Source organism: Vidua macroura, chromosome 1 (assembly GCF_024509145.1).
Source record: "Vidua macroura isolate BioBank_ID:100142 chromosome 1, ASM2450914v1, whole genome shotgun sequence".
NCBI lineage: Eukaryota > Metazoa > Chordata > Aves > Passeriformes > Viduidae > Vidua > Vidua macroura.
This window is the reverse complement of record NC_071571.1, coordinates 141,113,703-141,139,381: the sequence shown is the minus strand read 5'-3', so window position 1 is coordinate 141,139,381 and position 25,679 is coordinate 141,113,703. Positions and strand designations below refer to the sequence as shown.

At 38.3% G+C, this 25,679-nt stretch overlaps 1 protein-coding gene across 4 annotated transcripts in view; it reads right to left on the bottom strand.

Annotated features, from left to right (window-relative positions):
- The window catches only part of COL14A1 (collagen type XIV alpha 1 chain), a 112,281-nt gene that overhangs the window by 65,400 nt on the left and 21,202 nt on the right, over positions 1-25,679 (bottom strand). For all 4 annotated transcript variants that reach the window (XM_053994064.1, XM_053993911.1, XM_053993990.1 and 1 more), the window contains exons 6-13: positions 12,849-13,004; positions 12,042-12,161; positions 10,534-10,698; positions 9,997-10,158; positions 8,517-8,665; positions 7,439-7,568; positions 3,064-3,209; positions 1,601-1,730 (exon numbers count right to left, since the gene is read on the bottom strand). In XM_053994064.1, the coding sequence (XP_053850039.1) occupies positions 1,601-1,730; positions 3,064-3,209; positions 7,439-7,568; positions 8,517-8,665; positions 9,997-10,158; positions 10,534-10,698; positions 12,042-12,161; positions 12,849-13,004 (1,158 nt within the window). The remainder of the gene's footprint in view (positions 1-1,600; positions 1,731-3,063; positions 3,210-7,438; positions 7,569-8,516; positions 8,666-9,996; positions 10,159-10,533; positions 10,699-12,041; positions 12,162-12,848; positions 13,005-25,679) is intronic.

The following is a 25,679-nucleotide window of genomic DNA, read 5'->3' as shown; positions in this document are numbered from 1 at the left end:
GACAGGTAAGATATTATTGTTAAACACCAACAATGTGGGACAGGCATGATCACCAGGAGCCTTCTCCCTCCCAGACTGCCCCACTGCCTGATTCATCAAAGCCTGCTAGCAGAGGGTTTATTTGGATAGCTGCATATGACAGAATCCATCTTCTTTCAGTCCTATAGACCAGAGATGGCTGCATTGTGTCATCCTAAAAAGAAATGAAGGTTGCAGAGAAGTGAGGATTTCTTTTTTATTCTGGTCTAGTAGCAGCAGTAGTGATGATACTAACATATGTTCCAAGCTTCTGTGATCAGACAGTGGTCATGAAAGCTCAGCTTGTGCCAATGTATCTGGAATTTGTATGTGATCTTCCATCCAATGTGTTAGCCAGATTTAGAACTCTGCATTCTCCAAGATTCTCCATATGGTATGAAGTGAATAGAAGCTGGCACAGTGAAAAACTACATAAACTACTGTTTAGGAGAAATGAAAATTTGACACTGGGTAGATATTGGCCAAAGGCCAGGGTAGGAGATACAGACAGGGGGGCTGTGCAAGATGAGGAGTGAGGCATAAAGAGACAGAGAAAGGTAGAGAGGGATAAGGAGCCAAAGATTTGATTCTCTTTGTTGGGAATCTTCTACACTCATTTCAAGTTGACGAACATGCTCAAGTTGCAGTAGTACTATTGGAACATGTCTGTCCACAACTGTCCTCCTAGAGGAGACCCAGCAAACACCATTCCTAGAGCTTCTTCCACTATTGCTTGCTGACCTTACAAGGAATTGCTCTGGGGTTTATTTTTCGTAGCATTCGCATGCCTGAACTTCTCTCACTTATTAAATGTAAGTCACTTTTACCCTGACTGGGTTACTCATGCCAGGAGCACAAAATAAGAGGATTCACTCACTCCCCTGCTGGGAGCAATAGAGATGTCACTGAATGCAGTCCCAGCAATGTCCCAGAAGCACAATTGCTTATTTTCAATTCCTTTGTCTTCCAAAGGCTGGAGCTATTTAGAGAGCTGACATACAGCCTGTGTAGTTTGCAGAGGACAGAATTTAGCTGGCAAAATTCTTGCTGCTTATTAAAAACACACCATCTATCATGAATGCACAGGTGCTTTCCAACCCTCCATTTACCAGATGTTAGGCAGCAGGGGTTGGACAGAAATCTTCTCTTTGCTTCTTTTCTGTCTGTACTACTACTGAGCCAGAGGAATGACTTTCTCTATATGAGCAGGCTCACACACACCTGGTTTTCTAGCTAGAGGAGGCTAAACAGAGCATGTTTCTGTTTTCACCATGAAGGTCTACGTGGTGACCTTCATTCACCTTCAGTAAGTTCAGAAAATTGTCAGGAATTTAACCAAGATCAGTGGGGGCATCCACAGGACCACTACCAATGAGAGAGACAAGTTCACAGTCCTGTTGCAAAAACAAGCTGGTTTGTAGAAATCCTCAGCCTCTGTGAATTGAGTATCCACAGTGAGAAACTTACATAAAGAGCTTGCCCAAGTGTTCAAATCAGATAATCAGATGTTTACTCTAATATGTGCAAAGACCATTCTGAAGCTTTGCTATCACTGAAGTGAATATAGATTTGAGCTACCTACATGTAGTTTCTTGTCCTGTGAGGGGATCACTAGCTTCTTCTCCAAACATGGCATAAACTGTGACTGTATATTCTGTATTTGGCAATAGTCCATCCAGTTTGAGATCTGTTGAGGTCTCCCCAATTTTTATCTAAAAACATGAATCAAAAAAGATACATTATTTCTGAATTTGTTTATAATGAGGAATAATACCAGTTAAACACTTGAAATTAGATATATGATCAAATTTTCTACTGAGCATTTGTCTGACACTGCCTGCAGTGCTTTGCCCAAGGTTTTGGGATTTTGCACAATAATTAAAAGATTAAAACTTTCAAAAAGCCATAAGCCAACACACAGGTAAAAGGACTTAGAAAGTGACTAATCACATTAGCAATGATAAAATATGCCTCTCCAGAATGAGCAGCTACTAAGGCCTTTTCCCATCTACCTTTTCTTATTCCCACTCCCATCTACACTTTGGTTCATCTTCAGTCACAAATCTGAAAATCACATTAATTCATTGGAGGAGTTGATTTCTACGCACACTGAGGCTCAGATTTGTTGCTATTTGTATCATTTTCCTTTGCCACCTATTTATGGAATAATATACCCATATTAACATGGACTGTACTTATTTCTTTGGGGTAAAGCTCAGCCCTCCTGAAGCAGCCAGTTCTCAGGGAGGCCCCACTTTTAACAGAATGACGTGCTCACAGCCACTGCTTTGGCAGTGAGCACAAGTCTGTGCTGGCTTTCAGCAGCTTCATGCCCCCTTCACAAGCTCACATGCCCCTGCATGCTTTATAGTGTTCTTGCTTGAACACAGATATTGTTCATAACCTTAATTATACATATATAAACTTGAGTGTAGATATTTTTAAATCCTAGACCAGAAGTTCCATTGGTTTTACTATGTTAGTGACAGAACACTAGACTTTACCTTGTCCCCCCTTCTTTTCCTTTGTCTTCTAAAATCACTTTTGATTAAAGATGTTGTCTTTACATTTAAAGATAAAGGTTGAACAGAACTAAAATAAAACCAATGACAGTTTTCTTTCAGACCTAAAAGTTTTACTTACATATAAAGACCCTGATGAGAGCAAAGGCTAAAGTTCATATTCTAATAGCACACTTAGGAGAGATATTAGTTTTACTTTATTTTTTCAAGTGTTAGATGTATCATCTATATGATGATACAATATCACTTTATATAATATTTCAAAAGAAATATAATTCAAAAGAAATATATTTCAAAAGAAATTAAATTTGTTGCATTTTTATGACAATGACACAGAAATTACCAACTGCCACTTGCACTTTATTCATAGCCTGTGACATATACAGTACTTAATCAAGTCATGGGAAAAACCCCAAGTATTTGCTGATCACATTGGAGGTTTAAGAACATGTATTAGTTTGTTCTTTAAAAGGCTTTTTTTTTTTAAGTTAACTGCTATTCAAATGAAATCTCAATACATTACCTCCTTCTCATCCGCTGCCAATCCTTCTGTGAGGGGAGCGTAGAGGATCATGTACCCTGTGGCACCCAGGACCCCATTCCACCTCACCCTCATGCTGCTCTGGGACACGTCGTACAGCTGAAGATCCGAGGCCATTGGCAAGGCAACTGCAGTGGAACAAGAGACAGACACTTCATTTCTCTCACTTGAACAACCAGCTATTCTTCAAACAGTTTGTTTTAGCCCAGGAAACACACAGGAATATAGCTGTCTCCAGGCATGGAAGTGCTGCCTGTATCCTACAAATAAGATTTAATTGGTGCATAAAAGAACTCAGAATCAGAGAAACAAGGAAATGCTAACCCAAATCAATTCCAAAGCCAGGGCAGATTTATGCCTCACAAAGCATTTCAGCACAGTGGCTATTAGGAACCAGTAGCAGTCTTAAGGGGTGGCTCTTTCAGGGAGTAATTCCCAATCCAGAGTGTGGCTGTGACAGGCCTTGGAAAAACCCTGGATGAGCACACTGCACAGATCAAAATATTTTGGCTGCAAACTGTTGCCTATTTAAGTCCTGGACTCTCCAATGGCACCAAGGCCTGTATTAGTGGGATTATGCAAATATGGGTAAGGTCATCCATTGCAAATCATGGCAAATGCTATCCTGGTGAGGGAGAGCAAGTTGAGTGAAATTCAAACAATTATTAGGAGATTTACTTGGGGATTTAAGGCACTGATACCAGAACAGAGCACCAAACTGGGTTTCCAAATGTTTCTTTGCATTTCTGTAACCCTTTAGAGTAGTATTTTGCACTTTTCTCACTTTATTCTTCTCACAGAATAACATCCCATGGCCTCTCCACTTCTGGTACACCACTGAAGAATTCCACCAAAATATTCAGGCAGGAATATGGAGAAATATTCATGCATGAATATGGAGAGATATGAAGGAACTTTGACTTCTGCTTTGAAATTTATACATTGAGAATAGTCCCCAGAATGACTGGAATTGTCTGAAAGAAGAGAAGGCAATTGCTACCTGATAAAAAAACTTTCCTATTTGAAATTCTGAAGAATCTGACCTGCACACAAATATTCAGGAACAAATCCTAATTTCAGTCACAGAGGTTCTCTGGGCTCCTTGTCCAAGCAAAAGCTGCACCCTGTCAAGTTGGTATCTCCAAGTACATCTCTTATATTATGTTCAACAAGCTCTAAAAGAGTTCTGACAGAACCATGGCAGCCTGATCCTTTCTTGTTCATCGAGGCTGTTCACTCAGTTTGTCATTCATGTCTGTAAACAGTGGCAAAACTTCAACCCAGGATTCTCTTGAGGTTTCTGCTTCCAGGTTACCCAACCTACCCCTCCAAACCTTTTTCAACCTACCTCCATCATATTTAAACCCTTGTTCTTGTATTGATTTATATTCCCATGAATTCTCACAATTTCTCTAATTACAGGGAGAAACTACCCATGAACATTTTCAAATGTACTTCAGTCTCCTTGCTCAGAGCTCCACTCACACTTCTGATACCCACAGCAAGAAATTACATGTTGAGATACCCTGAAGTCACTTTACACCACATTGTCTTATTCCTATTCAAACTGCCCCAGGGTCACAGTTACAGTACCCATCACCTGTTCTTCCCCTTATTTTGATTCTAAAAAACCTATAGGAAAAGTGTCCTCCAACTGTAACTTATGACTTGCATTTTCACTCTCAACAGGAACTGGTAGATACTCTGACAATATATATAAAACCTGACAATGAGGTGACTGGAAATAAAACGTGGAATTTTTAGCCAAAGAGTTCAGAATCTCAAATATAAATATCGAGTAGATAATGCTGGTTTGCATCTTGGACAGTTACCAGACTATCCTAATATTCAGGTAACATAGGGATAAATTAAACCAACTAAAACCAGCTGGAACAAACTAAACCAGGTAAAAACATATTTTTAGCAAATTAATATTTGAATGGATTTCATATTTATTTCAATTTAGAAATGACTATGAAATCACAAAACTTTCTACTTATCTGTACTTTATGCATATATCTGTTTAGATTTCACATACCTGTAAACTATTTTGAATGTTCTATAGAAACAAATGCAATTGGTGACTATTTTAATCTGTATCTCTCACACAGGCAGGAATGTTTTCCATAATTCTCCATAATATCAGAATAGTAAAAAAATATACTTTAAAATTGCAGGTATTTTTAGCATGTAGAGTGTTTAACATTTGCACATATCAGACTATTACTTCCAACACACTATCAAAGACAGCTGTATGAAATACTTGATGCTGCATGACTTTGGGGTGTGATCTGATCAAATCTCTGAAAGCAGCAGGGTTGGGCTCTGTCAGAACTTGACTGGGTGACTTCAAAGGAATACCAGGTGCAACAAAAAACAATCATGTTGGCTCAATATGTGACTGTTCTCTAAGTCTCAATAAATTAAACAGGTCCTAACACTGCCTCAATGGGGTATAACATGGCAGGAGATGACATTCTGGGGGACTGAGACTAAAAGAAAAGTCTAAAATAATTTTATATTATTCTATTTTGTTTTCAGATTGAGAAGATTAGCACTGACAAAGAATCAAAGAACCCCCGAGGATGAAAGGGACCTCTTGAGGTCATCTGGTCTAATTAACTTCCCTGTTCAGTCAGGTTCAGATAAAGCAGGTTGCTCAGAACCGTTTCCAGTTGGGCTTGAAATATCTCCAGAGATGCAGACTTCACAACTTTTCTGGACAAATTATTCTAGCATTTGACCACCATTACAATAAAACTATCTCTTCTTTTGTTCAAATTTAATTTCATGGGCTTTTAATTTATGCCCATTTGCTCTTGTCCTGCTAATAAGCACCACTGAGAAAGTCTGGCTCACTCCTCGTCTTCATTTCTTCACATCAGGGATTTTGACACATTGACAAGATCACCTGGGCCTTCTCTTCTCCAGGCTGAAGAGTCTAGCTGTCCCAGGCCCTTATGAAAGTTGTGCCAAGCCCTTAATCATCTTTACAGCCCTTCACTGAAGTCAGTACAGTAAGTTCACATCTTTCTTGTGTTGGGGGAACCCAGCACAAGACCAGGCATCCAGGTGTGGCCTCATCAGTGTTGAGCAGAGGGCAAGAATCATCAGCTCCCTAAATATGCTGGCAATCATTTCCTAATGCAATCCAGAAGGTTCTTGGCCTTCTTTGTGACAAAGGTGCTCTGCTGGTTCACAGTTTGTTGTTTACCAGGACCCCCAGGTACTTCTCTGCAGAGCTCCCTTCCAGCTGGGCACCCCTCAGTGTGTAGTGACATATGGGGCTGTCACGAGGGTCAGGACTTTGCACTTCCCTTTTTTGAAATGCATAAGGTTAAACTTGTTTTCTTCTTCACATTGCTTGCCAGATTCAGCTCCAGGTTGGCCTTGGCTTTTTTAAACTTACCCCTGCAAGATCAGACAGCAGCTTTATACTTCTCCTGGGTCATTTGCCTCTTCTTATACATCTTATTTCTTTTTGATGTCTGAGTTCTGTTACAAGCTTCTTGATTTTCCATGCAAGTCTCCAGTCAGCTGGTTACCAACTGGCCAGTAGGGACCTTTCCTGAGCTTGTAGGATGTGATCTCCTCCTCCACCATTAGTTCTTCCTTGTTTCTATGTATGAGCTGCAGCAGAGCACCTTCGCTTGCTGGCTCCTTGATCAGTTGGGTCAGGAAGGTGGTAAAGCTCTACAGAAATCCTATAGATTTCTTGAGCCCTGCTCTGTTCTTTCAGCAGATATCAGCTACTGATATACCACATATGGACTTCTTGTCTCCTCTTCTGAACTATAATGTTACTCTTTACTTCCATTCCTAATATTTTCATATTTACTAAAAACTCCTGCACTTCGTATGCAAATACATAAAACTGAAAATATTTTAAGTCTTACAATATCCCAAGGTGGCATTTTACAGACAGAAAATAATTAAATCATTGAGAAAGAAACTCACAGAGTTACCTTGCAATCTTGGGCACTGGCAGGAATCACATGCAGGTATCTCAGGTCCCACCTAAATCTCCACTCATCAGATCATCTCCAGCTACAAATCTAGTTTGTAAACCTTGGCTCCACACCCAAAACATAGGAATGTTCTAATTTAGGGTTCAATATGACTGACTTCATAGTTCAGCCCAGAGATAAAGCCTTTCTCAGTGTTTAAATATCCACAGAGCATTTGGAGTTAGGAGCTTAGCCCAGAATTATTAAAACAAAATTTAATTTAAGGCAAATGCACTAAAATAAGGTAAATTGAAAAAGACTCCCTTCTCTGTTTATTTCTCACTAATGCCTACACAGTCTGACTAAATGCAGACAGTCAAATCTGCAACAAACCCACGAAGGATACTCACGTGTGGTTTCTGTTCCACGGAGGCCCTCACTGGCAGCATTGGAGTAGATAGCAAATACAGCTATCTGGTACTCAGTTAAAGACATCAGGTTTTTCAGAACTGCTGTTGATTCACTTCCATCTACCACAACCTGTTCAAAAGAAAATTTAACTAAATATGGCTAAAGAAAACAAACTATATTACCATAAAATTAATCAATCCCTCTTTCAGGCAATTTTTACACTGTACTAAAGTTCATGCTGCATTTATATACAATAAAGTGTCTGAAAAGAACAGCAACCATATACATAGTCAAAATGTTTATCTGCTATAAATAACAGTTCAGAACAATGGAAGAGCTTAGCTGAATAAAGTGTATGGGATACAGTTTAAGGAAGTGTATGTGGCACTTTTTTATATAATATCATCACAAATATTCCTTTAGCACTACATGTATACACAAAAGAAAGTATTTGAAAATTCCATCAATACATATCCCTCATATGCTGGTTTCTAGTGCAAAAGGAAAGAAAATATAACCTCAGTTAAATCCTTTTGCTCTTCTACATTTCCATTCAATTTGATAAGTTGTCAGCTGGAGTCAAAAGTTTGTTCCACTGTGTTTTTTCCATCTCCAAAATGTTGAAGTCCCATCCAAATAAACAATTCCCTCCAAATTTTCAATGACCAAATGTAGATGTCCCAAAATGTACCATCTTCCTTCTATGAATACTTTTTTCTTTGAACTGAAAATGTGGCTTACCATCACCTCCTACCTCTTCTGTTCTTGTAAACAGAGTGGTGCAGGGGGTGTTGGTAGAATTGTTTCAAGTAACCATATGTGTAAGGAAAAATGCAGGCACTTCACCCCACCCCCTGAAAGTGATTATTATTATAGCACTTAATTTACTTTAAATTGTATGACAGACATGTAGCCTGGCTACTACCTAACCTTTGTCACCATCCAGTGTGACCAACCTCCTTTCTGGAGCCCTCATGGGGAATTTCAGGGTGCATTTAAAAGAGGACCACAGATTTCCTGTCTGGTAAGTTGCCCCTGGTGCATTAAAAACTTCTGGGCATCTTTTCCTTCTATTACCTCTTCTGGCTGTCCTCCTCGAGTGGGGTAGTACACCACCCTGTACTTTTCCACTTTGCCTGGTGCATGGGTCCAGCTGACCCGGAAGCCTCTGGCTGTAACCTCCGATGTGACCAAATCCGAAGGAGTCCCAAGAGAAGCAATTGTTCCTAGGTTGGAGACAGCACAATTTTTTATTCCCTTCTGCATAATTATTGCTTAGTTTGTTATATTTGCTGAAGCTCTAAGTATTCTTCCTCATCAGAAAATCAAATAATTGGCTACTGCACACTTATTTAGGTTATTTTCAATGGAAACAAGTAATAATTAGTACTGCACAAGGAGGTTATCTGGGACTAAACCTCCCTGGTCTTTCATAAACATTTATATGAAAAAGACAAAAATACAGCACTAAGTCTTCCTGACCTTCTTCCCATTACTATTTCCAGATCATTCTGCTGGGTTTTTTTTCAGGTTGCTTTCCTCCCAGTCATGAAAAACATACAAGTACATATACAGCTGTGATTTCCTGTGCTCGTCAGCAGGTTGGAAATTGATACTGCCTGTCAGTCTACTGAAGAGACACAGTGAAAGGTGATCTTCTCTGGCAATCATTTTTCACAAAGATGTCTCATCTATCTATGGTTTTTCCATTTTCTTCTGCTCAAGAGAACCTTCTTTATTGCTATATATTACATATATATATTATTATATAATTATATGTATAATTATTATATATTATATTGAATATATATTATATTCAATGTGTATATATATATATATTATGTTCCATATATCCATATATATTGTGAGAGAGAGAATAACTCAGCAATTCTGTGCTATTAAGGAATCACAAACCAATAAATAGAAACAAAATCCGCTGAAACCTTTCAGAAAGAAAGGCCTCAGGTAGAACTGTATTTCTGGCAAATTGCAACATTTTTTTCATAGCCATTTATTTTCTTCAGAAAAACTAAAATAATTTTAGTCAGAGGAGGTTGCCATCATTTCTTGTGAACCAAAATATTTTTTTTGTATATTAAATAAGAGAAAAAAATCCATCAAGAGGAGGGACAAAGTAATCTAAATAGTTGAAACTCCTGAGTACTTAGAGACAGTAAAAACATTAAGTTAGGAGATGGAAAGCACAGCATGAACATAACAATTCCATGTGAAGCTGTTAAAGTAATTCATCTTCAAAACTCTGTATTACAAAAATATTTCCTTACCCGCCAGTAGGAAATAGTTACAGCAGCATGAATGTACTTTTTTTTTTTTTGTACTACTAAATACCATAATATTTACCTCTAATAAAAACAAGGAGCAAAAGATCAGAGATATCTAAGCAAGAATAAAACATAGCTAGGAAGATAACTTCTCTGTCAGTGGAAGCAAAAGATATATAGCATGAGTCTAGTGCCAGAAGCCAGCCTAGAACTGAAAGTATTTGGTTTGTAGCTCTAGTTCATCATAAGTTACATTAAATTTTGTTTCTGTTCACCTTTGATTTCCTTTTCCTGCTCCTCAACTCGTGAGCACACTGTTCTGGTAAGACCTTCCACAATGGTATGCATGAAGTTAAAGTCAGCCACGTTGTAGACATGTGTGCTGTCAGGCTCAGAGGCAATCTCTTTGAGTTCATTTATATCTGCATTCTTTACACCTTTTATTGGAAAGGAAAATAAAGAAAATATTTGCAATGAAAAATAAAAAAATCTTGTATACAGAGGGATTGATAAAACATTACTAATATAAAATTCTACTTGTTTTAATGACCAACTACAAATTGCTCTGTTTTTAAGATGTTAATGCAAGATGTTAATTTCTGCCAATGTAAGCTGTCTCATGAAAATGTGGCATCCATGTATACTGCTAAATTCCAGTTACAACAACGTTATAATCAATGCTTATAAAAGATACAAATTAATGATGATACTTATTGGATACAGACAGAAAAGAACACTTAGTGCAGCCAGCAACAGATACAAATACACCAGAGTACAATGGGACATGTACATGGATATGGCAGAATACACACCAATAGCAAACAGCTCTATGCCAGCATCTCGTAGGTTTTTAGCAGGAGGGATAACATCATCTTGGGACTTCCCATCAGTAATCAGTATCCCGATTTTAGATACTCCAGGTCTTGCACCTGCTTCAGGCTTAAAGCTGTTTTCCAAAATGTAAGTTAAGGCGAGACCTAAAAAAGAAAACATTTTAAAATGCTTTTACAGATGAAAACATCCATTAGTTTTGCCAATATCACAGTGTTTGTTTTTCTACTCAATGTAAAAATTCTAATGAAGAATAAGCATAAAAGAAGAATTGATTTACTGAAAAATTAAATTCCAACAGCAGCCTAACCTACAGAGGAGCTGAAATTTATTTTTAGCAGCCTTTTGATCAATCAATGTATTTTAAACTGGCAATGAAAATCTAAATTGATATTTCTGCAAATACATCATCTTTTTTTCTTACTCTACCATGTTAGAACAGGAAGTTCCCTCTCCTTCCACCTATATTGCTTATATGAAAGCATATGCTCTGGATAGCTTAGTAAATCCTCATGTTACAGATAATCTTACTTTTGTTTATTTTTTTTTTTTTTCCAATTTACAAGCCAAAAAAACCCCTTTATTTACTCTTAGGGAAAATCTGATTTTAATAAATGTTAATTATTTAAAAGGAAAGAAGAACAACACCTCCAGGACAAACTTATACATCACAATGAGATCTTATCTGAAAACTTTTAAATCTCGCACGGCTGATGTTTCTAACTCATTTTCAGCTAACATCCATATAAAATAATCATGATAATTTACGACTTCCTACCACCCAGTAATCTCACTACTAGAATCATACTAGAGTTTTCTGTCCTTTGTCCCACTGCAATCACTCCTTCTACCAAAATAAAGACTGTTGCTCATTGTTTCTCCTGTTCCTTACCCGCCAGACAAAAAAAAAAAAAAAAAAAAAAGGCAGTAATTTATTTAAAGCCATGTCTGGGTCTTTGGGTATATCATTCCAACATTATAAACTGCTGCTTTGATGACACTGGAATTGTATTCAGAAACTGTATTTTCCCAGAATGTCAGGCATCCTCCCTTTATCCATCACTAAGTGTCTCTGGGGCTTCAGTGCTTTCACTACTAAAAGGTCCATGGAAATGTAAAAGCCCTGGGTGGTCATTTATAAAGTTAGTATTACCAGTTGTCAAATATTGAAACAACATTCTTTCCTTCTCCAGAATAAAGCTCTGTGCATGAACATTATAAATGGATTTTGCATTTTCTTCCCAGCAGGTAAAAGATTTTACTTCAGCACAGAGAGTTAGGTAACTTTGTCTTATGAGACCCTGTCCTAATTCCCAGTGAAGTCAATGGACAAGCACTTCAGAAAAGACTTAACTGACACTGGATAAAGCCATTGGCAAGATGCAAAACCCCTGTCCTTTTTACCTTCATAATAAGCACTGACACTTCTTGGGCTGTGCAGCAGACTATGTTTTTCAATAAAAGGCAAAAGCCAAAGCATACACAGTACCTGTTAATGTATTCCCTCCCTTATACGGTAGATTACGGACTGCATCCAAAACAGCGTCCTTTGTGCCATAGGCATTCAAGTGCCACTCAATCCGGGGATCACCACTGTACTGTGCAAGACCTAAAGAGCCAGAAATGAACGTAATCCATCAGAAAATAAAGTGGGTTTTTTTTCAAGTATATAGATTTTATGTACTTGGTTTCCAGTACTTTACCAATTAGCTTACTGCAAGTAGGTTTGCTACCATACTAGAAAAACTGCATTGGCTGACAACAAAAAGTAGCGTGTTCTGGGTGACAACTACTCAATTAACTTTCAAAGCCTTTTACTCAAGTGCTAATTAAATGAAAAGCAAAGAAATACAAAACTTTTTCAGAGTTTTTAGCATTGCAAAAATTCTTTTAAAGAACAATTTTACTTAATGCACTTTTGCACAGTAGCAGATCAGAAATATAACATTTCAGCCAGTTTAAAGTGCAACAAAAGTCATCCATTGGCACATTCTGCCTGCAAAAATTAAACTGTAAGTGTTTGAGGCTAATGCTGACTGAAGTCAGTAAGACTGTTTCCACTGTTTTTATTTTTCCACTGACATTGCATGAGAGTTAACTAAGTTGAGGGTCACAGTAAACTGTGAAGAATTAATACTACAAACATTTCAGCAGCATTACTCTGATGATAGAAGTGCTAGTGCTAGATGAGGATGAATCTTGCATAAAAAGAGTAGCATTAAGCTGTTGACTATCCTGAAATGGTAACATCTTTACATTGCTAGAGAAATATTATGAAAAAAATGCAGCACCTTACCTACTCTTGTTTTCTCAGATCCCACATTGAAAGCAGAAACCAGGTTTTCCAGGAACAGTCGAACGAGCCTGAAATTGAATCTGCCAATACTCCAAGAACCATCTACTAGTATCACAATATCTGCAATTGCTGGAGTTTTACAGGTAAACAGGCCTCCTGTAAATCATTAAAATCAAATCAATATTATTAATTCAACAATAAAATTGTAATCCAATAAATATATGCCCTCTTCCTCCCACCAAGATTGGTAATTAAATCTTTCTTCCATAGAAAAAAGCAAAATGACTAAACATATCTGTTCTAATTTCAGTTATAGAATAGTCTGGCCATTATCTACTTCAGTTCTTTCATTACAGTGTTCAAAATTAGTTTTGGGAGGCTTATGAAAAGAAACCCTTCTTCTAAAAATACTTGAGAAAGAAAAAATTAGCTGCCATATAGCACAACCAAACCAAGAGTTCATTTTCATTCCCAAAGCACATATACAATTTCAGTCCCCATACACATGACATGTAGCCTTAGGCCCAGACAATGCAGAGAGCTACCTAGAGATGCAGACATATGAAACAATTGTCAAGGTCTTTTTCACAGTCAGTAGAGAAAACCATGTGCTTCTACACATCTCAAAAGCCCTATAGAAAACCACTAGGCACCACTGTAGACTTGTCAATCCAGAAGTGAATCTCATTCCCGCTCCTGGGAATTGAGCAAAACTGAAGGCCAATTGAATATGCTGTATCAAACCTAAGTAGGAGGCACGCAATACAGCAGAGGTAAAATGCAAAGACCTCAGATTTGAATTCACAGTCTCTATGAGAACAGGCATGAGAATGAAGCATTAGTCTTACAGATATATAGAAAACAGAAAAATATGAGAGCATTTAAAAAAAACAAACTAAACAACAGAAAAGAGCTGATGAGAATTAGCAGAAGTACATATTAATGGTCTCTAAGGCTTAACTAACCAGTGGGAAAATCAAAGGAAGGGAAGTAGAGATTAGACACAAATTGCACTATGAGCCAATTGAGAAGCCTAAACAGAAGTGCCACATTCAGTTTCAGAAAATGCCAGGAAGAGAAGTAAGGGAATGGAAAAGATTTCCAGAACCTCAGACAGAATTGACATATTCCACAGAAGTGGATGTGTGACTGTAAAATTAAAGTTGCTGTAACAGTGGACTCATATTGTAGGGAGGGAAAAAAAAGGAATGATGTTACACAGGTATAAGAAATGAGAGCTCCTGTTTGAAGTACAAAAATACAAACTCCCCACCAGATTGGTTATAGAATAAGGAGGGAAGTAGGAGAGACAAAGCAAAGCAGCTTTAATAGAACAGATATGATGCATCACAAACCATTTAGGGATGAAAATCATGACCCTCAATACAGTAAAAAACAAACACAGATTAGTGAATTAAGCTGCAGCCCAGCTTTTATCATCATTTTTGTCAGGATCCACTGTATAAGTTAGTTCACAAAGAATACTAACAGTTCAACATGGTGCTAACAGGAATCACTAAGTACACTGCCAGAAATAAACTTATTTGAGCAGACATGTTCAGCAAATAAAAGAAGTCAGTGAGAAATTATCTAAAAGGTGTTTGCATTAGCTTCCAAGAAATTCTCCCGATACACAGAGAAAATAAAACATATGGTTAGCAACTTTAAACTTTCACAACATATTATTAATGACAATCTTTTCATTAAATGCAAAACTATAATCTCACAGGCAAAACCAACAAATCTGATGTGCAGAAGGAGTTCCATTGCTAATAATTAAGGGTTAGATTCATACTGAAGTGTAAATCCACTGAGCATTAAACCAAATCCATTAAAGTTACAGTTAATGTCTTAAATGTGTGCTACAAATATTTTTAGAAGAACAGGGAACATTTCCTACGTGCAGCTAGCAGTGCAAAATAAGTTCTAAACACATGACAAAAATTCCACTTGCAACGATGCCAAAGCAAATATTTTATTTTAGCTTTTACAGTACAAGACAACACTATTTGAATTGGCAACACGTTTTAATGTATTGACACTGGGGGACATTTAGTAAGCATCAGAAAAATGATCTTAAATTGGAATACAAATCCAAAAGAGGTCCAAATCTTTATGCCACTGAAGTCAACAGAAAAACTTCCCTTGATTTCAGTGGGACTGGAATCTATTTTGTGATTTAATAGGAATCTACTAGTCATGGCAAAATTAATGTTTTAAATATCTTTGCCAAATAAACTTCCTGTTCATCAGTCTGCATTGCTTGCAGTATCTGTCTTCCATTAACACGCAGTTCAATTGTGCCATTTTCACACTGGCCATGACTAGCATCGCAAGCTTCAGAGCTCCTGGCAAAGTAAAATGCTACTCAACACCAGTAAGAATGAAAGCACAGGACCCCTGATTCACATCCAAGCAGCTGTACAATAGCACAGATGTACCTTTCAGTGCTATCCCAGCAGTTTAATCATACAGCCCAATGAGGATTTGTGTGGTTGTATTTTCTTTCTCTACATCTAAAATTTTGTGCTGAGTATGAAACCCAGTTATTACCCTTGGTAATATTTCATATCATTAATATTTCATATCATTTCATATCAACAAGTTTTGCCTATAAAGCTTCTTTAATCCTGTAGTGATGGCATTGTAGTGAAAGATTTTATCAGTTTTAGTAAATCCGTTCAGTGAAGCAAAATCCAAAGAATAAAGAAAACAATAACGACATTCCTTTCAATATTTTATTTCCACATCATCAGATCAATGCAAATAGTATAATCCAATTATTTTTTGTTAAAGAAACTTGTGTGGTTAGATCCAAGATTGTACTGCAAGGTCACAGTGTGAAAATTTGTTTCGTTCTTCGTAGGTAGGAGATACTTGTTGCATCTTTTCTGCATAAAACATTTAGGTTTTGTTACTTCTGTACACCCACTATTTTGCTTATGTTTTCTCCTTGTTGTACTTAATAGAATTGTAGAAAGTTCCCTAAAAGGGAATAAACAACAGTGAGATATTAAACAGAATAATGCGATGATAGAATCTTTAAAACCTGATAGGAACACAAACACCATGACATCCTAATTAATAAAGTTAGCCTAAAAGACACAGTGTGTAGCAAATAATTTCTGCACCCCACTGTGCTTAGCCAGTTTCCATTGCCTGTTCTTGCAATTGTCTTTTTCAATAATCTTTCCATAGGGTTTGAGAGTAGTTTTGCACATTTCAAGTACATACACAACTTTAATAGGCAATTTTCCCAACAACTTTTCTTAAAGGAGGATGACAGCATATCATTTCATAGAATAAAGCTCTCAACACTCAGAGTTGTAGTCTACTACAAGGTTCAGTAGTGCGCTTATTTCCCTTTTATTCAGTCATCAAGAAAAGAGTAGTGAGAGAGAAGGTTCCACTTCCCTCTGAATTATACAATACTCACCAATTTCAAAAGTAGGACAGTAGGGAAGAGACGAGTTACCAAATTTTATAGCACATTTCCTAGCATTATATAGATACCATAATTCTGATTCAAGTGCTGCATTCTACAACAAACAGTAGCAGAGCCTGTGGTCTTTAGCTAAGCAAAAATAATAGAATTGCACAAATTGTAAAGTCAGAATAACAACCTGTATATTTTGCACCAGCAACTGTCTTCAATTGCTTCACTTACAATTGGAGGAGAATTTTTATGGGGGAGAAAGTAAAATATTAATGCACTTTCTGTAACAAAGTTACAATCTTCCTAGCATTACTTGGCAGAAGGAACTTGCCACTCTGCCAGAAAGCTGAGGAGGAAGGGACTCTGCTCATTTCTGCTTTTCACAGAAGAAGGCACAGGGTCAAAATTTCACCTTCAAGGGCACCAACATACAGTGAAGGGCTGCCAATATTGTTTTAGGGTGAGGTATTTGCACAAAATCTGTTTCAGTACCACCAAAAATCAAATCACCATGAAGAATTTTGGTTCCTTGGTTTCAGGGAAATTTTTCACAGAGCTGGCATTGAAAGAGCTTTGCATCTGCCATATGAAGTTTTCTGATTTTGATTCCTCAAGCCCCCAGACAAAGAAGGTGATTTGCTGGCACTTCCAATATTCAAGTGTTACACCACTCTGAAAACCATGCCAAAACTGTCTGAGAGTGAAGCCAGTGATAGCAATGCAGAAAGGAAGATCCAGATAGAATTTTCTGGCATAGAGGGAGTGTTATTGGAGCCTGAAAAACAGGACCCTTGAGTCATCCTGCTGAAGGGAATGGAGTGTAGAGAGAGAGACCAGAGAGAAGCTCTGACAGTGTGGGGGCTGCACAGAGCACAGCAGGCTTGACAAGCTCCTGGAAACACTGATCACCTCTCCAGGGCTGCATTCCCTACCTGCAGCTATTCTTCCACACACGTGTTGTGAGCAAGTGAACAATGGTAAAAACAGAAGTTCAGCCAAAAAAACCTGCAAGCCTTACTCACATAGAAATACAAAACTATAATTTTGAATCTAGAGAAGGGTATTTTGACTCCTGGAGTTAATACTACTATTTTTTGAAAATTCCTTGGAAGGCAAGGGGAGAAGCTGCAAATACAGGCACTGTCACATGGGAGGACTCAATGCTTTAGACAAACCAGTTCAATTTGCATGAAGTTATGATATGTTTTACAGAAACACATTTGATATTTTGCCTCCCCTTGGTATGAAACTCTGTTCTCATTTTCAAGAGCCAAAACACACACTTCTTCTGCTAGTAGTTAAGACTATAATTCTTTCTGAGTCTGCAATATGTCGTTTCCTCTCTTGCTCCCTGTCACGGTGGAAAGTCAAATAATATACGTGGAAGGAGAGGAAGAAAGTTCAAGTAGAGGTGAATAATAATAATACAGTATGAATAAAAGACTCGTTCATGGAGTAACACAGCACAAAAGCAAGAAGCTTGATGCCAGCAGTGAGTGAAATGACAGAGAAGAGCCAGTCCTCCACAGTGATTGATAGCACCACACTGAGCAGAAGTACCACTGAGGACAAGGGCAGTGTAAATCTACATTAGCAAAATGTCACATCTTTTATTAAAAGGGGTTAAAAAAATTAAGGGACGTGAGGCAGTGTCCAGCTCCAAAATTCAGCAACTCACTAGCCTATGCTTCTGACATTGATATTATTGTTCTGTGCTGGTGATATCATCCTTGCACTTGGACCTCAGTTTAACACATCCCATATGTCAGGCCTATGGACCAGACAAATGCATATAACATAACTGCTGTTCTTTAAACTAGATCCAACCACAACTTGAATTTGAAGAACTCAAATGTTGGAACATTAGGTTTAACGAGCAGCCCAACAAGGTTAGAAGTTTGTCCCTTGTCCCTAGGAAAAAAAGAAAAAGCAACCAGCCCTTTTCCATGTGCTTTATTCCCCTCCAGGAAACTAATATAGCCCAACTGGCAAGCCTACAAATTTGTTATTTGGTGGAGTTGGAATATTAAGATTTACTGAATGTGTTGTGTCTAATCACATCACATTTGACTGTGAATACTGTAGTTTAAAAATTCTCTGCATCCAAAACATAGCAGTTACTAAATAATATTTATAGCATACCTTCTGAATTTAAGGCCACAAAACTAATCAAAGCACTAGTTGATAACACATTAGTTGCCTATATTTACTGGTAATAATTATCAAGTGTGAGAAAAGGAAGCATAGAGCCATTTTCTATACACTTTTCCATACACACTCAATGACAGTTGTACTTCTGCAGTAAGTAGTCACTAGTTTATAAAAACTTCTAGAACTTTCTTTCTAAACCTGAACTTTTTATTTTGAGAGACAAAAAAAAAGTAACTGTGAAAGTGCTGATGTCTCCTTACAGACCATTGTTGATTGATAGCACTGAAGAACACAATGTCTGCAGCAGCTTACCAAACAGCAATACTAAACACTCCAGATCTGTGTACCTAGACAGAAAAATATGGTTTTAAATCCCCCTGAATTTAAATTGAGACTTTAAAACATTTGTTATAATTTCTCTTCCAACAGACAGCATGTCAACACAGAACAAAGCATGCTGCTGAAGTCTTTTCTGAACCTGAAGCCCAGCCTGGCAATACACTGTGTCCATTTAGCCACAATTTACACTGAGGATGATCTGTAATCCTCCAGTAAAGTACATGAAACCTAAGAAACTCTTCTGCAGATTATAGTGATAACTCTCTACTTCTCTTTCCTCTCAGTTCTGCATCTGAGTGCATGAATATTTTAAATGAAACAGCTGTCTCAAGGTCTAAATTACTTTGCAAGACAGAAAACTGTATATTTTTATGACATTAATATGGCCATACTTATCTACCATTCCTATGTAACAAATATGCTAGGATTTAAAAGGCTTATTTCTCCTATTTCCTTAGTAAGGTATGAAATCCCTGACAGTTTTCTTTGGCTGTCTAGAAGACAGTTAATCAGGGCACTTCAGACAAAAGTGGTACTCAGAAATCCTCAACATTAATTAAGGTGTATGTCTAAATCCCTGTAAACCATGATAGGGGACTGGTCTGTGCCTGAGCTCATAACACAACAGGTAAAGTAATGGAAAAGAGCCTGCTGAGAGAACAGTCTGCGTACTTATGAAAGTAGTTAACGCAGAAATAATGAAAAACTAGTTGAAACAAACTGCTACAGCACAGTTAAATTACAGGTCAGCATTACAGATCTAAGTACATATGATATTATGGACACTGTGTCTAGAAACTAAAAGGATGGTGCAACACAATTGCCATGCAAAAGGCTTCCAAATTCAAGGCCCTATATTAACTTCATGCAGTTCTTGAAATAATATTTTCATGATGTAACCAGTGTATATGCTTGTATAAATACAAATATGCAGTGATCTTTAGAAGCATTACTAATTTAGGATATCACGTGTCAATCTAGAAAAACTCAGGATGAAATTTGTGCCCTCTTGAATGTAGCAATTCTTCCATTCTCTAGCTAGCAGAGATGTCTGAGTAAATAAATAACTCTGAGAAATCTCAACTCCTAGAATCACAGGATACTGGAGGTGGGAAGGGACCTCTTGAGTTTAGTCAAACTGCCCTTATCAAAGCAGGGGCAACAGCAGCAGATTGCTCTGGGCCATGTCCAGTCAGGTTAAAGAGACTCCAAGACTCCACAACCTGAGTAACCCCCTCCAGTGTTTTACCATCCTCATAGCAAAATAATTGTTTTCTTTGATTAAATATAATTTACAGTTACTTTAGTTTGTGTCCACTGCCTCTTGCCCTTTGTCTGGACACCACTGAGAAGAAGCCCTGCCTTCTTTACTCATTCCAGAGTGTATTTTGACACAGTGGAAAGATATCTCTCAAACCTGCTGTCCTCCAAGCTGAACACCCCAACTGTCTCAGCCTCCCACTTATGAAAGATGCTCCAAACCTTCAATCATCTCCATGGCCTTTCAATGGACTCTTTTCAGTAAGTCCATGTCTTTCTTCTGCTGGGGAGTCAGCCCAGCAACAGACACAGAATTCCACATGTGGGTTCAGCAAGGCTGGGCTGAGGGGAAAAATCACCTCCATCAATCTGCTAACAGCAGCTTCCTTCCCAGTGTAGCCCAGGAGGCTCCTTTGTGACATGTGTCTGTGTTTGCCTCCCTTGTGACATGTGTCTGTGCTGGCTCAGGGTCACCCGACTCCCAGGGCTTCTTCTGCCAAGCTCCATGCCAGCCACGTGCTGATGCTTGGAGTTATTCCTGCCTGGGGCAGGACTCTGCTTCGCCTTCCTGATCTGGCACTGTTTGACACCACCACCCTGCCTATGCACTAAGCAAAATTTGGATGTTGAGTTTGAAAGGCCTTAAGGGTATGGAGAGAAGAGATGAGACATGAGAGGTATTTTCCAGGCCAAAGGAGCCACCATCCCTGTGCTCAAAATTTGCAGTTTTCCCTTCCTTTATCATACTCGAAACATCAATGCAAAAGACCAGAAATTTTAGCCCACATTTCTAACCACATAAACAAATAAAATCCAAACAAACACCCTGCTGACCTGAGTTTTATTTCTGAAATAGCTGTCTGCACCACTATGCAGCCCTAATTCTGCTAACTTTCCTGCATAAATGGAAACTAAATATACTCAGGCACCAAGCTGGTGCTGGTGTTCCGCAGAAGCTCCTTTGAGTATTCCAGAAAGGCAGATTACAAGAATACCACAACTGTGGAGAATAATGAGCCAAAGACACACATACCAAACTCAGCAGTCAGAAGCAAACAGGACTCCCTCATTACATGCAGAGTAGTATTATCGGTACAGACAACCAGACAGGTGAGAATACATACCTCTGAGGTAGAAAATGTGGTCCCCCACAGCCAGGTAAGTTTCATTTTAGCTACAACCTGGCACCTTTTCACCAAGGGACATATCTCAGCTCTAACACCAAGGCTTACTCAGCACACAGGGCACCAGGAAAAGGGTGCTGACCATGAGACAGCCCAGAACCAGAGTCCTGCACCAACAGACCCAGAAGGGATATGAAGACCTCAGACCATGCAGTGAGGGTAGAAATTACCCTGAAATCATCTCTCCTCAGTACAAGCTCATGCTTGCTGTTTAACAACAGATGAATGAGACAGACTATGAAACAAGACTCTCCTCAAATGGGGAACAGTAAAGAGCAGCCTTGAAAGAGAACTTGTACAGCAGAAAACTAAAACCCAAAAATTGGGTATCTTATAGTTGTATTCAAGACAAGGCCATCTCACAGTCCCTGAAAACAGATACCAAAACTTTAACCTTTCTCTCCCATTTTGCTGACTATAGCATAAAGCAAAAAAGATTCTTCATCAGGGTATGCAAATCCATGATGATTTTGCTGATGAATGCATCAATCCTTTATGATTACATATTCCTACAAGAGGTTCTTGGTCTTGCATTTCAGTCTTTAATAATATATCTGTCTGCTACCACCTCCACAAAGCTTTTTTTGGTTCTTCTTTCAAGGTTGCCACACAAGTTTAAAAGAGTGGCCCAGAGTTTCAACTTGTTACTACGTGGCTTCCGTGTTATATCAAAGACAAGCATCAATCATGACATACCAAGATGTTTACCTAGAATATACGTAGTCCTGAGCAAGCCTAAAGACTTCAGACTGTGCAAATTCATGCTGCCAGAGGATGAAGAACTGTTAAGGAATGTGTCAGCAGGGTAGTAATGAAAGTGTTTCAATTATGAAACATGTCAACACGGACCCTGAATCTGACTTATGGGAACATCTCTTGCTGCCAGCAGAATCCAGCCATGCCAGTGCACTGTTGATTGGATGGATACTCAAGAGCTAATGACTTGAAGAGAAGAAAATCAGTCTGAGGATAATGAAAGACCATTCATTCAGCTGAGCCTCTATTAATCCATCATTCAAGAATGTGAATAGCAGCCTCCCACTTCAACTAAGAATAAATTGCACAAAAAAAGGTCAATGCCTTAGGGGAAAGCTACCAAAGGAAAAAAAGAGGCCAGACAAGTTTTCAGTTGGTAATAGTGCAGATTTATTAAGCATTATACATGTTTACTGTGCAGAGATATGAGGAGAAACATAACTCAAGGGTTATGAATATGAGGATAAGCATCTTTTAACTCAGGTTGTCAGTCTGAGTGGTTCTAATATCAGGAGGTGGATCACTTTATGAAAAAAATGAAACTTCCATTTAGGTCCAAGATAGGCTAAGTCTCTTTTTCTACTTAGAGAGTAGAAAGAGAGCTAGAAAGTTGTTCTTTTTCCAAACTGCAGATTCTCTAGATATCAATGTCAACACAGTGTCTACACTTCAATAAAGTGGATGCATTCAAGGAGAGTTCCTAGGGAGGGACATTCTGGATGATAGAAAGGCAATCTCTCCAGTCTCCAGCTTCTACTTGAGCAGGAACATTTATGAGAGGTAATATCCAACCTTAACCAGACATTAATATACTGACAGGAAGAAATTCCCTCCTACAAAAAGCAGAGCAAGAGTTAAGAATGAAGACTGGGTAAGAATGAAGACTGGTCATCATTCCTAATGCCAAGCTTTCAATTTTCAGAATAAAGCAAGGGTTTGTCATCTGGAATATACAAATTGAAGAAGATATCCAGCAACCTCCAAATTAATACTCACTCTCAACCTAGGCTAATGCAAATAAATAAAATTTTACACCTATCCAGAACAGACAAGGCAGTTACAAACACATAAGAGAGACTTCTTTAGGTTAAAATTAACCTCTTGCTCCTGATCTCTCTTTCTCTCTTTTTCTCTCTCTTCCCTGGGATTTCTTCTGTCAGGATCAAAGTGTACAACTCAACATGAACTCTTTCCCAGTTCCAAGCTTCACAATAATTTCCAGGTGTTCAGTTTCAAGCTTGCTGTCTCTCAAAAGTACATTTTTCTCTTATTCAGATTATGTGAACACACGTGTGTGCTATTTAATTTGGCCAGATGGCAGATGTAAAGGCTGCAATCTCTAAATGTAGCTTGCTTCATTTTCTCCAAAGTAACTACCAAATTATGGCAAAGGAAAAGCACTTAAGAATTCTGTCCATGTCAGTGTTGATACTTCCCATCACATTTTTCAGTCATGAGAGCTAGGAAGGAGTCTTCCAAATTAGCCTAGGCAGGTCCATAGAAGTACTGCCATTGCAGAATGAAATCTAAGTTGTAAGTAGTACTCAAAGGATGCAAAAGCTATTTCCCCCAGAGAAATCCTTAGGATGAATTCTTGGAATAAGCATTGATCATCCACAGCACAAGGAGCTAAACTTTCTGGACAGTAAAGAGGAGTTTACACAAGAGCTTCCTTGTGTCAGAGTCCTCCTGTAAGTCCTCCAGTATTTAACAAGGAATTTCTAACATACAAAGCTCTGCATGGCAGCTCACAGGTTTACAGTCTAGCTTGGAAACCTAATGGATGCTTCTCATTAAATTCTACCTTCTGAAAAGTACAGAAACCAAGTTGGCCAGAGTGCAGCATCCAAAGTTCACATATTAAAGAGAGCAATGGTACATTCTGACAAGTCTACTTCATCTCCTTATTATAACAAATATTTTCATCACCTAAAGTTGAGAGAGAAAATGAGAAGTTCCAGAGAAGAATGGAAAGCCATGACATTTAGCACAAATTAATAAACAATTACTGTCAAAAAGACGCATGCTCTGTTGACCTAACATGGATGGGGACAGGATTGCTGGGCAGGTTCTACATGGGGTCCAATGCAGACATCTTTTAGCACACATCAGGATGGTGATCTAACCACCACTGAAACCGCTGAGACCACTGGCTGTAGGCATTTTAATGAGAGCCCTATTGGCAAAGTTCAGATGGTCAGGTGCTGCTTTCACTAGAGAAAGCTGAGATAGGAGACATCATGGATTCTCTGTTTGGGTTAAGGTTGGGCAGAACAAAGCCAGCTGAGTCCAAAGCCAAGGTGACTGAGTCTGAAACCAAAATCAGGTCTACAAAATAATGTCCGGGCTAAGCAACCTCAGAGCAATCAGAAGAGCATGGTGAGGGGAACATAATAATAAATGCTTGCCAAAGTTTTGTGGTGGTCCAAAATGTTCTAATAATGCTGAAGCATGGTCCAAGCACTACCCAGACTTCTCAAGGGAGGCATAGGAATCTGGGGCCACTCCTCTTGAAGAAACATAGAAAATAGATTCATTTCTATGTTCAAGTTACTTTTAGTTGATCAGTAAGTGCAAGAACAAGCAGGTATACACCACATACACAAGAGTTATTGACAATCAGGTCAAAGGACTGCATGTCACTGCAAATGTCACTGCATGCCACTCAGTGTGAAAAGACAGCTTTTGCTAAAGACTACAAACATATTTGTCAAGATGGTAAGCACAGAACTGAAAAGTAAACCAAAAAAATGTCCTGAATTAACAGCCTACACAGAGCACATGTCCTCAGGGGTGAGGCAGATAATGACAGTAATTGTGCATCCCGTTTCATCCATGACAAGGTATTGCATCCCCATACTCCCTACAGACACTGCAAAGGTGAGATATTAGCCTCAGTATTATGCATAAGCATCTTTTATGGAAATGTAAGGAGTAGCCTAGAATTTAGACAAATGCAATCAATAGTTCTATATTTTCTGATGCAGACTTCCATTTACAAAAGTCTAAAAATGAAACCTATCATATAGAAGTATTCCACAATGTTTAAATAGCCTAACATATCCCTGAAGTAGGCAATGTTCCCATTTTGCAGCATGAAGAAACTGATGCTTAAGACTAATGGCCAGGGTTATCTCCACAAATTGGAATGGAGGATATGGTAGAAGATGTTGAGCTAGCTAGTTCTGAGCAGGGAAGTGCATTCACTAGGGAGTGTTCTGTACCGAACAGGATCGCTGTACTGCTAATTAGTTTTGGAGGGAAATTGGTTGCATCTATTGCAAGTGACCCTTCAGTATTATATTGCTTCTACCCTCAGATTGCAGAAGCAGAAATATGTGCAAGAGCTGAGAATAGACAAAGAGTGTTTAGGAAGAACATAATGGCACTGGGGGGAAATGCCCACACAGCATAGTTATAATTTCTTTCTTCTACTGCTCATAATCAAGACCTAAAATGTCCTCCAGAAAGCTCAAGGAAACCTTGCTAGTAAATCAAATTATCCTTTGTGTAAAGACATAGTTAATGAGTTCCATAGCCCAGGAGTTCAGCAAGTAATAAAAAAAATCATGACTAAAACCAACATTTGCAGTTACATTAGCCAGGATGAAGTGAGTAAAACTATGAAACACTGCCAATGAAGCAGAAGTTGAGAAGGTATTCATTCCTGTGGCTTAGTCAAATACCTCACAGCACTCATTTCAC